This window comes from Drosophila busckii, chromosome 3R, assembly GCF_011750605.1.
Source record: "Drosophila busckii strain San Diego stock center, stock number 13000-0081.31 chromosome 3R, ASM1175060v1, whole genome shotgun sequence".
Classification (NCBI taxonomy): Eukaryota; Metazoa; Arthropoda; class Insecta; order Diptera; family Drosophilidae; genus Drosophila; species Drosophila busckii.
Window position 1 is genome coordinate 20251894 of NC_046607.1, and position 14998 is coordinate 20266891.

The 14998-nt window shown below is 32.5% G+C and overlaps 1 protein-coding gene across 1 annotated transcript in view; it reads right to left on the reverse strand.

The window, feature by feature from the left end:
• Window positions 1-614: 614 nt before the first annotated feature.
• Window positions 615-14998, reverse strand: part of LOC108603081 (protein couch potato) — a gene marked incomplete at its 5' end in the record, with an annotated part of 59375 nt that continues 44991 nt past the window's right edge. The window contains 8 exon segments of the mRNA XM_033294094.1: window positions 615-3522; window positions 8146-8380; window positions 8412-8508; window positions 8565-8767; window positions 9974-10118; window positions 10910-10972; window positions 11031-11084; window positions 11140-11217. Coding sequence (XP_033149985.1) covers window positions 3135-3522; window positions 8146-8380; window positions 8412-8508; window positions 8565-8767; window positions 9974-10118; window positions 10910-10972; window positions 11031-11084; window positions 11140-11217 — 1263 coding nt within the window.

The window sequence follows — 14998 nt, forward strand, 5'->3', positions numbered from 1 at the left end:
GCATTGCATTGGAATAAATAATATTACGTAAAAACAAAAGAGAGAAACACAATAAGTAAAATTATTGTTGCTTGTAACTGTGATAAGTGAATTGTTATATGTATGTAGTCGTATGTGTGTGTGTGTGTGTCTTTAAACTAATTACTAATTGCCATTAGACACGCCCCTGCCACCTGCTTAAGAGGCAAGCAACGCTTACAGTTAGAACTTGTATACGATATATAATTATTTGGTAACTGCTTTTGCCTTTTTACGCTTACACATTGTCGAAAAATTGTTTAAAAACCACATCAAAACATATCGCTTGTCATATAATAATTTATGTCTTTTTTTAATTTAAGCATAACACTTGTAAAAGTTGTTACTGCTTTTTATATTTTTTCGTTTGTTGTGGTAAATCTTTTATATATTGCTGATATGTATCTGTTGTAGTTGCATGTAGTTCTTTCATATAATATATATATGTATATAATTCATATAATGTTCCCATAATTCATATTGTTTAGTTTTAGTTTTTTTTATCATTTTTTGTTTAAAAACTAGTTCGCCTTAGATATTCCCAAAAATCAAACTACATATGCTTAGATCTCATGCTTAAGCTTAGTTAGTTGCTGGATGATATAGATGATATAGCAGCTGATATACACACACACACACGCACACACACATACACTATGCATATGTATTAGTTTCAGTTATTTGTTGATAACATTTCCCACACGTTCAAAGTTGTTTTTTGTTTGCTTTGCTTAGTGCTAAAAATTAATTTCGAAAATATTTGTTAGGAATATTATCTATGCTTTGTAGCTTTCATTTATGCCGTTTATTAATAAATTGTATGCTTAGCTTTAGGTTGTAAATATGCTGTGTTTATATTTTCTTGTTGTATTTGTTTGTTCTAAATTGTTTTTTTTTTTCTTCAGTTTAAAGGCGCAATTTTATGATATGCATTAGTTTTTTTTTTGTTTTAGTTATAATATAATTAAATTGCTTAACTTTTATGTTTACTTTTCATAAGTTTTATATACTAAACGCTAGTTATGTTATATGCATGTGTGTGTGTCTATGTGTGTGTGTGTGCCTGACTTAAGTTTGAGTTTGTAATGTTTTGATAACTGTTATTTTAATTTGTATGTGTGTGTTAATTTTTTTGATGAGTCCATAGGCAAGAGGAAAGTAAGAAATGTAATTGGACGGAATACGCTTATACATTTGTCATTAATTGACAAAAAAAAAAAAATAGAAATATTTAAAATTAAACATTGAAAGCATTGATTTTGAAATTTAAGCATTAATAACTGTATAATTCGCCAATTACTGTATATAATACATATTGTTATTGTTGTTGTTTGAAATATGCCTTTGGTATGTCTAGTTGTTAGTTAACTTAACTAAGTTTTAAATCGTTTTTTGTTTATACATTTTATTTTGATTTAACAAATTGTTGGGTAGCGTTAACATAAATAGTAAGTTTTTTATTTTTTTATTTAGTAAGGACAACTTTGGTAAATACATGTATAAAAATTCAAATATAAATTAAATATGCTTAGTTTATAAACAATGCTGAGATGCGTACTAAAAAACCAAAAAAAGTTAAACAAATTAGATGCCAGATTTTTGTTCACTGTGTGTAATTAGCTACTTAAAAGCCTATGGGGGTATATATGTTTGATAACTGTATGTTTTTATGTTTATAGCGTAGTAGAGTTTAGAGCTTTTAGTTAATAATAGATGTTGCTTGTTGTTGTTGTTGCTGCTACGTAAGATGATATGTTATTGATTTTTTTTCTTTATAAACTCGTTCTTGTTGCGTACTGTGTTGACCCTTGACCTCTAGACCTACTACACACTGTACTTAACGCTCTCTGCCTCATGGATCGTTGGTTTGTAGTTGTTGTTGTTGTTGTTGTTTAGCAAGAAATACATATGTATGAGTGTGTTGATTGTTCTAGCATTTTTTTTTTGTTTTTTGGAAAGTTCAGAGTTGGGAGAGTTCGAATAGCACAAGTTTCTAGTCTTAGTAGAGGATTTTCTTTTGTTGTTGTTGCTGGGCGGAAACTGTGTGTGTGTTTGTGTGTGTGTGTTAAAAATTTTGTCGCAATTTTTTTGTAGTTTAATTAGTTCAAATTGCATATGTACATTTGTTTGTTTAGTATGCATTGTATGATTTACGAGTCTTAAACAGCGCCACTAACTTTGCTTAATTGCAAAGTTTGTAAATTAAAAATTTGTTTGTCGAAACCAGCGTTCAGTTAAATTTTTGCTCAATAGAAATTTCACATTCATTTGATGACGTCCGACTAGTTCTCGTTGTTTTTTTACGTTCAAAAATGTTACAAGTTATTTTTACGCATATTATAAATTACATGCACAAATATGTGATGTAAGCATTTTGTTTTTTGTTTTTTATGTCTTTTTAATAATTCTAGAAAGAGAGCTATTTAAAGGGCACATTCGGTTAAGCTATAATTATATATTTTTTTCATTTATTAAACTTTTAATAGCTTTATTTTGTAATTTTTCTTAACTTGTCTTGCTATATGCTGCAAAATTTTCAAATAATACCAAACGTACTGCATGCAACTTTTTTGTGTTTATGCATCAATTCCATTGGTAAAAATTATTTTGAAAAAAAAAAAACAAACCAAACACGCAACTGAAACCAAATCAACCACAATAAATATTTAATAAAAATATTTCAAAAATCTTTAGCAGCTTTTTGTTCAGCTCTATAACTGTTTACAATTATTTTTACCTCGCCATCTATTCATTTTGTATATTTTACTACAAACTTAGTTTCTGCTGCTTTTGTTTACTTTCTTTTGTTTTTTGTTTTTTTTTTTGGTATATGGTTAGCTACAATTTTTGTCTCAGCGGCCTGTTAAAAATTTCACTAAACTGGGCTATGCTTGTTTAATTTTAAATAAATGTTTTAAAACTTTTTTTTTTTTGTATTTTTTTTGCATTTTTTAAATATTATTTTTTTTTTTGGGTTTTTTATGTTTTTTATGCTACAACTAAAGTATTTGTTGCATGTATCCGTTACATGCGGAGCTTACTGCTCTATGCTCAAACTCAAAATATTGATATCGATCTTAAACCGAATCCGAAGCTGCTGCTGCTGCACCACCAACTCAAGCGGCAATATGCGTAGCCGCTGGCAACACATACGAATAAATGTGTTGCTGATGTTGATATTGCAACGGTTGCTGCTGTAGTTGCAACTGTTGCTGCTGCTGCTGATAGTATTGCTGATGGTGTTGCTGGTGGTGGGGCAGCGCTGTTGGTGGTGCAGCATTTGCGCTGCCGGGTCAGGTTGCTGCTGTCGGCGTCATCAAGAACTGCTGCTGCTGGTGATGATGCTGGTGATGCTGATGATGATGATGATGATGCGGCTGATGGTGGCTATGATGGTAATGCTGATGTTGCTGTTGCACCTGTTGCTGTTGCTGCTGTTGTTGTTGTTGCTGTTGTTCTAGTTTCTTAGCGAGCAAATCATGCCTTGATTCCATACCCGCTCCTCTGCAAATGTTTGAGAATAATAAAAGTTAATTTAAACTGTCTTTTAGTTTTGGCATTGCCAGCGGTGCGTTTGGTGTTTACGGTTAGTTAACATTGCTGCCACACATGCAACATTGCGCTGTCATAAATAACAAACTACAATAAAAAAAAAGTGCGCAAACTCTTAAGCTAGAGCGGCAGCTATTTTTTGCACAAAGCCTTGCGGCAATTGCCAAACTTTTTACGTTGCAGCTAGCACGTGCCACACACACACATGCCACAACAATTTAAATTGATTTGAGGCAAGCTTAGATAACAACAACGAGCTAAAGCGTTACAAGCTGCAAACTTTAAGAACTTTTTTATTGCATTGATTTGAAGCTTGCAAGCAAAGCTGTTAAAATTCAACTAAGTTTATTGAACAATTAAATAATTTATGGCAAATAAGTGTAGAAAAGCTTTAGCGAATTGATAACTTGATTCATTGATTGATAGAAAAATAATTTGATATATATTAGGATTATTAAAAATAATTTAATACAATTGCAAATTAGTTTATGGCAAATAATCGTAAAAATGCTTAAGGGAATTGATTACTTGATTAATTGATTACGTTTGCAAATAATTGAAAAATATTTTGCTATATATTAGCAATAATAAAAATAATTTAATACAAATGCAAATGATTTTTTAAATAATTTATGGCAAATAAGTGTAGAAAAGCTTTAGCGAATTGATAACTTGATTAATTGATTAGGTTTGCAAATAATTTAAAAATAATTTGCTATATATTAGCAATAATAAAAATAATTTAATACAATTGCAAATGATTTTTTAATTTAGTTTATGGCAAATAATCGTATAAAAGCTTAAGGGAATTGATTACTTGATTAATTGATTAGGTTTGCAAATAATTTAGAAATAATTAGCTATATATTAGCATTAATAAAAATAATTTAACACAATTGCAAATGATTTTTTAATTTAGTTTATGGCAAAAAATCGTATAAAAGCTTTAGCGAATTGATTGCTTGATTAATTGATTAGGTTTGCAAGTAATTTAAAAATAATTTGGTATATTCTAGGAATATTAAAAATAATTTAAGACAATTGCAAATGATTTTTTAATTTAGTTTATGGCAAATAATCGTATAAAAGTTTAAGGCAATTGATTACTTGATTAATTGATTAGGTTTGCAAATAATTTAAAAATATTAGCATTAATAAAAATAATTTAATGCAATTGAACATGATTTTTAATTTAGTCGTATAGTCTTTTTTTTTTAAATTTAAACTATTTTTATTGATATTTTGTCATTTACTAAATTAAAAAATTATTTTCAATAGTACATATTAAAATATTTTTTTAATATAGTCGTATAGCTGTTTTTTAATTTTCAACTATTTTTATTGATTTTTTGGTAAGCTAAAAATATTTCACTTTGCTCAAAATAAGCTGCGCACTGTTTTCAATTCATGCTTAAATAAATTATTTGTAATTATAAACAATTGTTAACTAAGGCAAGTGCAAAATAATTTTAATTTAAGCATTAGAAATAAAATTAAACTAACTATTAAAGTTTGTTAACAAATTTGCATGCAACAATCTTAAAAAAAAATTCTCTAATAAATTTGAAAGTGTTTAGCTTGCCAAAATTATTGTTTACACTGTTATCGACATACAATTTATTTAGCTTGCATTTTTTATTAATATAGCGCACATATTAAAGCCCAACATGAAGTTTATTTTCAACGTCTAGCAATATTTTTGCCCCCGCTCTTTATATAACTTGACTTTATAAAAAAGCAGGCACATGCTGTGTGTGTGTGGGCGTTTAGGTGGGTGTGGCATGCGTAGCATTTTGCATTTTTTATAAACTTTTCTTTTTGTGTGCGCGCTGTTTGTCGTTGTTGTTGTTGTTGTTGCTGCTTTAGATCGCTTGACGCGGCACGAAAATTGAAAAAATAAATTTATGTGGTCTTTTAGCATTTAAACAAACGTGCAGCGGCGGCGCCACACACAAACGTGTGTGTGTATTAAGTTTAAGGTGCTGCTGCTGCTACTGCTGGTTGTTGTTGTTGTTGTTATTTGTCTTGCTAAACGGCAGCTTTGCACTTAAAACTAGCGGCTGCTGTCTAAAGCAGACGAGGTCGCCATATTAAGTCTGTTTATATGTGCAACATAAAGAGTCAAGTGTTATAAGTCGACCATAAATTTGTTGGGTAGTGTAGCACTAAAGTGGGTGAGCTGCATGTGTTTGTTATAATTTGTATTTAAATGCCTGCTTGGCCTCAATTTGTTGTTGTTGTTGTTGCTGGGCTTGGCAGCATGCAAAGTAAGCGAAACAATAACAATTTGCAATTTTATAAATAGTTAATGCTTTGAGTTATGGCATGAACCCTTTGCTATTAAATATTAACACAAGGCAAAAGAACAAAAACAAAAGCGGGTTATGATAGGCGCATGCTTGGGGGGGGGAGGAGTGGGAGTGAGCTTAGAGAGCAGTGTTGCTAGATTAGCTTATTTAAGGCTAGAGCTAGCTAGCTAGCCACAAATTTGACATATTTTAAAGCATATTTTAAAATTAAATCTAACGTAATTTTAATGAAATATTTTATAAGCAGCAGCTGCTTTTTTCTTCGATTTTTAAGTTAACTTTAAAAAAAAAGTAAAGAAAAAACAAAAGCGAGTTGTAATTAGAGCTGCAGAACTAACGAACTATATATCCAATCCATCCAAATTTATTTTTTCTTAACATATCGACGCATTTACGCGAAAGTATCGTAAGTCATAAAACCAAATTTTACAGCAGAGCGTTTATAATGATTTATTTCAAGAAAGTAAATCATTGTATCTTTCTAACTATAGAGAATATCATTCTAATATGCATACAGATTATAAGAAATAGGATTTAGAACAAGTTTGCATAAAAATCTCAATTTCAATAAAAAGCGACGTACGATAATTTCGCGGAAATGCGTCGATATAACTAAATTTTACTACATTAATGTCAAAATTTCAGCTCAAGCGCATATATAACTTAAATATGCTATATACAAAAAGCTGATCTAGCTTGACTTTAATATTAATTTGAGCTTTGCTGTATAATTTCAATACTTTCAAGCAAACAATTGTTATAATTTCTTATAAGCTTGCATAAAATAGTTACAAACGTTAGTTAAAGGCTATAGCTCGAAGTTTATAATGAAAAATCAACGATAGTATCGATAATTTGAGCTTTTATGCATAATTTCAAAAATTTTAAGCATACAATTGTTATAAATTTTAATATACTTTTAAATAAAAGACAACAAACGATAGTTAAAAACTATAGTTCGAAGTTTATAATGAAAAATCAACGATAGTATCGATAATTTGAGCTTTTCTGCATAATTTCAATACTTTCAAGCATTTAAATGTTATAAATTTTAATATGCTTGCATATAATAGACAACAAACGTTAGTTAAAGGCTATAGCTCGAAGTTTATAATGAAAAATCGACGATAGTAACGATAATTTGAGCTTTTATGCATAATTTCAATACTTTCAAGCATTTAAATGTTATTAATTTTCATATGCTTACATATAATAGACAATAAACGTTAATTAAAAAGCTGTAGCTCAAAGTTGTTTAATAAAAAATCATTATTAGTAACGCTAGTTCTGCAACTCTAGTTGAAAATATGCGCATGCTGTGGTATTGGAAGCAGTTAGAGAGCGAAAGCTACAACTACGACTATTTGTACATTGGATTTGTTAGTCATATACATACGTCTCTAAAGAGATGACTTTGTTGGTGGTGCTGATTTGGATGAAGTTGGTGGTGCTGTAGTGAGTTAACAACAACGCTAGTGGTGCTGGTGCTGTTGCTTGCAAGTTGCTGCTGCTGTTCGTATTGCTGCTGCTGTTGCTGCTGTTGTGCTGTTGCTGTTGTGCTGCTGATTGCTGTTGGTGCAGTTACTAACATATTTGCATTAACATGGCTTAGATGTTGTTCCAAGCCAGCGCCATTCAAAATATAAAGTTGCTGATGTGCTGTTGGTGTTGGTGTTGCTGTTGTTGTCTTGCCATTAAGCATGCAGAGCTCAGTTAACATTTTGGTGCGAGCATATTCGATGCGTATGGAGCCGCGATCCGAGCTCAATAAATATTTGCCCTGCAGCTGTTGCATGGCCTGAGCTGCAGTTGCTGCATCATTGAATTCTATAAAAGCTACAGGGTGCTGCTGCTGCTGTTGGCCATTGCTGCTGCAGCTTGTAGCTAATGTTGTTGTTGCAGTTGCAGTTGGAAAAGTTGAAGTTGGTGTTGTAGACAAAGTTGTAGGCAAAGTAGTTTGGATATGGTGCGAACCTTTTGTGTGCATTCGTAGGCGACAAAAGCCAGGCATACTGTGCATATTGTTTATTATTGTTTGCATATATATATGTATATATATTATATATTTGATTAATCAGTTATGCGATGTATAATACAAGAGTGTAAGATTTTGTGGTGATGTGGTGGGCAACAAACGAAAACGTTAAAGAGAACGCAAAAAAAATTTATGGATTAGTCATTGCAATTAGTTTCGAGAGAAGTGTGGTGCAAGTTGCAAACTCAAAGTATTTGAAAAGTTGTTAGTTCAATATGCTTCGATAATTACCTAGAGAAAACTTCCTTGAGCTCATGCTCCGAAACAAATTGGCCCAGATTGGCAACGAACAATGTGGAGCAGGGCGCATTGGCTGCAATTTGTGTATTGCTTGCAACATTGTTGGTCGAGCCGGCGGGGCTGGCCAGTGCGGGACTGGATAAATAATGATGATGTGAAGCGGCAGCAGCAGCAGCGGCGGCGGCGGCGGCAGCAGCAGCAGCAGCTGCAACACTCGCCGCTGAGCCTTGTTGGCCCGCAGCACAGCAGAGCACGGCCAGCGCCACCAGCCGCCGCGGCCATAGCCATAGCCTGATGGCTGGGATGTAAAGCGGTAGCAGTTGTCTGATGTTGATGTGGCATGGTCAATTGAGTCTGCAACAAATTTATATTAATTATATTTCATTTCAATTGTTTTGCTTGGAACTTACTTGATGCATAGGCTGCTCCATAACTTTGTCTGTATTTAGTCAGAGATAGGAGCGCACTGGCACCTGCGGATGCAGTGCCGGATGCACAAGTGTTGCATGTTGCAGCGCCGCGGCGCCGGGCAGCTCAGCGGCGGCAGCAGCGGAATACGCTAACGGATGATGCCATAGCTCGGGTCCGCCCGGAAAGAATGGTCCGCCCAGATCTACAGGGAAATTAAATAAGCCATAGAGTTCTAGACGTTTAGTTTAGCTTTTAATGAACTGCAGTAAGAACAAGTTAAGTTCGTTGCCTAAGTCTTTCATTTTGAAGCGGCAGCTTGACAATGGCAAACAAATTTTGAAGTTTTAAATTAATTATAAATTAAATGAAAATCTTAGTTTTGTAACAATTTCATTTAATAAAAATATAAATTAAATTAATATTGTGTTTATAGCAATTTTTAATTTAATTAAATTAAATCAATATTATTTTTATAAACATCTTTAATTTAATTTAAATTATAAATTTATTTAATATTATTTGTATATAGTCATTTTAATAATGAATTTAAATTTTAAAAGGAAATAAATTATAAATTAAATAAATTAATTTATTCATGTTTATTTAATTTAAATTATTTAAATTTATTAAATTATTTTTGTAACAATTTAATATTAATCTAATTTATTATATGGCTGGATTTAATTTAATATAAATTATAAATTAAATCAATATTATTTTTCTAATCCTGTTTAATTTATTATATAAATTATAAATTTAATTAATAATATTTTTATAGCAATATTTAATTTTAAATGAATTAAAATTATAGTAATAAATTTATAGTATATTTATTACTACATATATTCAATTGTTTAGCATTGCAAATAATATTAATTAAATTTATAGCTCATTTTATTTTTATTAAAATTTTATTTAATATTTTTTAAATATATTTTTTACAATTTTCTATCGTTTGCCATTGCAAGTGCGCGTAATAATTTTGTTTATATATTTCATTACGTTTGTCTGTTGTGTAGCTGTGTTCGTATGTGTGTGTGTGTGTGTGTGTGAATCAAACATAGTGTGTGGTTCGGTGAGTTTGTAGTGCATTACAATATAATATATATCATTTGTTCTTTTATTTGCTGCCAACCTATGCATAAATAGTTATATATATAATATATGTATATATTGATAGAGTGTGCACTTGAAGCAATTATTGCTTGCTTGTTCTTGTCTTGTATGTGTGTGTGTGTGTGTGTGTCTCTTGTTAGGAGGTGCTGATGCGTACGCTTAAGAGCACGCCGCAGTTTTCAATTATCAGTACATTAAATAAAAGAAACCAACAAAAAATTCAAATTTTTAGCTGCTGCTTGAGCTGTTGCTTTCATATATATTTTTTTTTTCTTTTTATTATTTTACTTACGTCCAGTGAGTGGGTGCATCAATGCAGGATGTGAGGCTGTTGTCGCTGTATTGGGCTGTGGTTTGGGTTTGCTCACTTTCGTGTTACTCTTGGCGAATTCCAAGCGAATTGTTTGGGGCATATCGGGATCGAAGCGTACACCCTGCTGTAAATGATCAGATCAAAATACAGCGGTTTGTATATTTGCTAGTTGACTTTTAACTGCTGCTCACAAGGCAAGCAAAATAATAAACTAAATTTTATTTGTTTTCGTTGCAACAATTCGCCAAAAATAAATTGAATGTTGCGCGTGACTTGTGTATAATAATAATTATTAATAGCTTAACTAACGGAAACGCAAGTAGTGTCGCTGGCACTAGTTGGGGGGCGTGCCCGGGGATATAATTGAAACATGCAACAGCCATTAAATAATTAAAGTGGGTCTAGCATTTGGCTGCTGTAGTTAAGTTTATTAAATCTGCTGCTTGTTGTTGTTGTAGGTGCTGCTTGTTGCCTCAATTGCAGTTGTGTGTGTGTGTGTGGTGTATGTGTGTGAATTCAGAGAGAGCGAGATGCAATACCAAGGAAACAATAAATTAAACTTAAACAAAATTCAATAAATGCGGTGTGAATTGTTGTTGTTTTTTTGTTGTTGTTGCAAGCAAGTGTAGTTGTTGTTGTTTGGGTCCTAACTGTTCATAGGGACGCTGTGTATGCTTTAAACTAATTGTATATATATTTGTTATTAAAATTATTTGCTATATTTGTTTGATTGAGTGCTCTTTACAAAACTAAGTGGTTTGAAGTTTTTGTAACGCCATTTTAGAAGAGAGCGAAAGATAGAGAGAGACAGAGAGAGCGAGCGAGTCTTGCACAAGTTTATTGCTTAAACATTTTGGTGTTGCTTTTTTTTTGATTATGGGCGTTGTATATATAGCATTAGTTATAATATGTTACCTGCAGATCCTGCTTAGCTGCTTCAGCGCCAGCTCTTGTATGGAATGTTACAAAGCCCACAGGCTGCAAATAATAATAAACAATTAATTTTTATACAACAAACTTAAAGTTGTTAACATACCGATGCAGTTTTGCCATTTTTGCTTGTTACCTTAAGCAGAGATCCTTCGTAGCCCTGTTTAAATTAACGTTAGTCTAAACTTAGTTATTAGTTTAGCCAGCCAACTTACCTCATAAGCTCTGAATAGCAAATATAGCTCACGTGGCTTAGCGTCCATGGGCAAACCGCTGACGAATAATGTGCGCACCTGCAAGCGTTAGAAAGAGACAGCTATAAGTTTAACAAATCCAAAACAATTTCCTATGATTACGTAATTAAGTTAAAGCTGTCACGTAGCAGCGCTGCAAACAAAAAGGAAACACACACACACACACAGACAAAATCTTCAATGTGTCAAATATTTAAATACGCTGACGTTCTAACCCCAAAAGTTCACACACGAACACGCGCACACATACACAAGTGATACATGCGCATTAGTGTGTGTGTGTGTGTGTGTCTGTGTTCTGATAATGAAACCAAATGGAATAAGCGCCATAAACGCTGAATTCATTAACGGCAACGACGTGACGCAACGCGTCGCTCAGCAGCAGCAGCAGCAACATGTTACGAGCTGTTAGAGCAGTGCAACATGCCACATTTGGCTTGGGGGGGCTAATGAGCGCTGCCTGCCAACGTGTGTGTGTGTGTGTGTTTGTTGCTGCTATACACACACATTTATTTTTAACACCTAGGCAAGCAGATTGAAAAAGGGACGACCTTTTTTTTTTTTTTTATTTTAGCTTTTAGCTGTTGCAAGCTTTTTATAGAGCGTCGAATAATTAAACAGCGCATAGCTTAGAGCTTGATAGACAGCTAAGGACTTTTTATGTAGCTAAATTGATAGCGCATATGGCATAGCTATGTAACTAAATTTTAAAATATTTTTCAAATTATTTATGTATTAAAACCCAGTAACAACTCAAGTTTATAACTTCAAAGCTGTAATTGTTACTGGAAGAATGGGGCTAAGGACTTTTACGGACGGAATAGATACTCTATCTAATTCTTATAATATTTGTCCAACTATTTATGTAGCAGACTCGCTTACAACTCAAGTTTATAACTTCAAAGCTGTAACTGTTACTGTTATTTGTTGGCTTGTGAGTAAAGAGTTGCAAATATTAATATACTAAAACAAGCGCTATTTGTCCAGCTTATATATGTTGTTTATATGCTGTCTCTAGCTTTTATAGTTACCGAAATCTTAACGCTCATACAGACAAACATGGCGCTATCAGCTTGATTCCATAGCCTGATTAGCTACAATTTTTATGTGCATATTTATTGTTACAAATTATTGCATTTTTATGCATTATTTATTGATTAAAAACTATATGTTTGCAAATAGTTGCTCATTAATATACTAAAATAAACTCTATATGCTTAGGTTATATATGTTGCACATTTGCTGTCTGTAGCATTTATAGTTGCTGAAATCTTAACGCTCATACAGACAAACATGGCTTTATCAACTTGAAACGAAAGATGCAAACTTTGGCATAAGCAAGTTATTGATTAAAATTAATAATTGTATCAAAATAGTTGCTCAAAGTAAACCTATTCCAAAAGCTTGTATTACATTTGTTAATAAAAAAGCTTAAAATATTTATAGCAGCTACTGCTAAAACTGTTGTTGATACATAAATAAAATTAAGTGTAGAAAACTTTTGGCAAGCTGCGCTGGCTTGGTAGCAACTTTTCGACAAATTTAAAACGTGTTTTATCGCTAAATCTAGCGCTTGTTATACTAGAGCGTCAAACGCTGTGAAAGACTCAAAGACTAAATTTGACACTTAAGTATGCAGGCAGCCACAAATTTGCAAATTAATTAACACGCTCAAGTGTTGAAAGGTGCAGCAGCAACAAGAATAGGCGCAAAACTGAAGGATTTAGTTGATGTGCTACGCTCAGTTAAATAGTAATTAAAATAAATTTTTTGCGCAGACTGAGGTCAGCTAATTGGCTGCGGCTAATGAGGTTTAGCGACAAATTTATATGCAAGTAGCGCTGCGCAGCTTAGTAAATTAATTAGCAGAGCAAATGCAAGTGCGAGATGCTGCAAAATTTGTTTTGTGGTTGCGCAAGTTACTCTGGCAAATGGCATTGAAATGCAATTATTTTATGTACCACACACACACACACACACATGCAAATAACAGACGAGACATGCTAAAGAAGAAGAAGCTGACCGCAAAAGTCAGTTAGTCACAGCAAATCAGGCAGAGGCAGAGACGAGAGTCGAGAGTCGAGCTAAGCTTCACTTTGTTGTTTTTGTTTATTTGCTTTGTACGATTTTTGGCCACTGCGGCAGCAACATTTTTGGCAAACAGAGTTACAGTTACTAGCAGAGTTTCCCATTTGGCCAGTTAATGCAAACTTTATGTTGCAGTTGTGTTGCTTGCAGCTTGTGGGTGTGGCATGCCTCAAACTTTTGGCTGCCATAGTCGACTAAATGTCATAGCGTCCATATTGTTGTTGTTGTTGTTGTTGGTCATCCTTGCAACTTGTGCTCTCTGGCACTCACTCTATATGCTGCACTTGTCGTATTTGCCTTTTGCGGTTTGTTGCTGCCAAGTCTTAACCCTTGTTTGCCGCCTTGCCGCAAACTGTTTGTGTCTCGCTCACTGATTGTTTAGCCTTAACAACAATTATTAATTTAGGCAGCAAATGAAATTATTGTAACTTTTGTTTACTTTCAACTGCAGTTATGTGTAAATAACGCATACGCAGTGTATACCTCGCTCTGTCAAAACGTAAATCACTCGTCAAGTTTGAAGTGTTGACTAGCAATAATTATCAACGATCATAATCATTTAGTTGAGTTTTGAGTGTGGGCGCTTAGAATGCAACCTCGACTGTTTAAAAGGCGTTAAATTGTTGTGCGAAAAAAGCGACAGCTGTATTAAATAAATATTTATTATTGACGCCAACAGCTGAAGCGCAATATTGAGACAAACGTCAAGAGCTGCTGATTTAGCGGCAAGCACAAAGTGAGCCCAAACTGTTTGTAAACTGGTTTTGTGGCAATGAATGCGCTAAGCAAATTATGCTAGCAATTGATAGTTGCATAAAAAGTAAACATTTTATATACAAATAGATTGTATATTGTATCTTACAAAGTATTTTATGTAACAAAGTGTGTATAAAAGCATTTAACTGATTGATTTATTAACAAATTAACATTATTAATAAAGAATTTTTATAATTTATTCTAAGCAGTTGCAGCAACAAGATTAATTACCTCAGGCTCTACTTTTGTTGTTAAACTAATTTTCTCTCAGACTTTTTTAGTCAATTTTGAAGCAAGAATAAAACAATAATGAATTCCTATTAATCTCTTTGCTAACTAAACAGCAGCATTGAAGCAGTTAACGCCCATTTATATCATTAGTAAACTTAGAATGTGAATGTTTTATAGGCAGCAACCAATTCAACAATTTACACCAACTAGTAAATTCACCAACAGCCCATTTTGCTAATAAATACTTATAAAATAGCTTGGATTTAGAATGTTTCAACAATGTGACAACTTTATTTTATTCAACAATACCAAGCGTTGATGTATTAATTGATAAAATCAACAACAAAATCAACTAATGCTGACAATTGTACTAAAGTTGAGTTGCTTGTATTGAAATATTGTAATTACAAAAGTTTATAATTTAGCTGTAACTCAGCAATTCCAAACGTTGGTGAATGAATTGATGAAATCACAAATTAAATCAACAAAGGCTGACAATTTTACTGAAGAATATTTGATTGTATTGAAATATTGTAATTAAAAAAGTTTATAATTGAGCTATAATTCAACAATTGGTGTAAATTACCAAGAAAATCAACAATTGCTACAAATCATACTGGAGAACAGTTGCTTGTAATCTTGTAATCAAAACATTTTCTAATTAAGATGTAGCTCAATAGCAATCGTTGATGTATTAATTGATAAAATCAACAACAAAATCAACTAATGCAGACAATTGTACTAA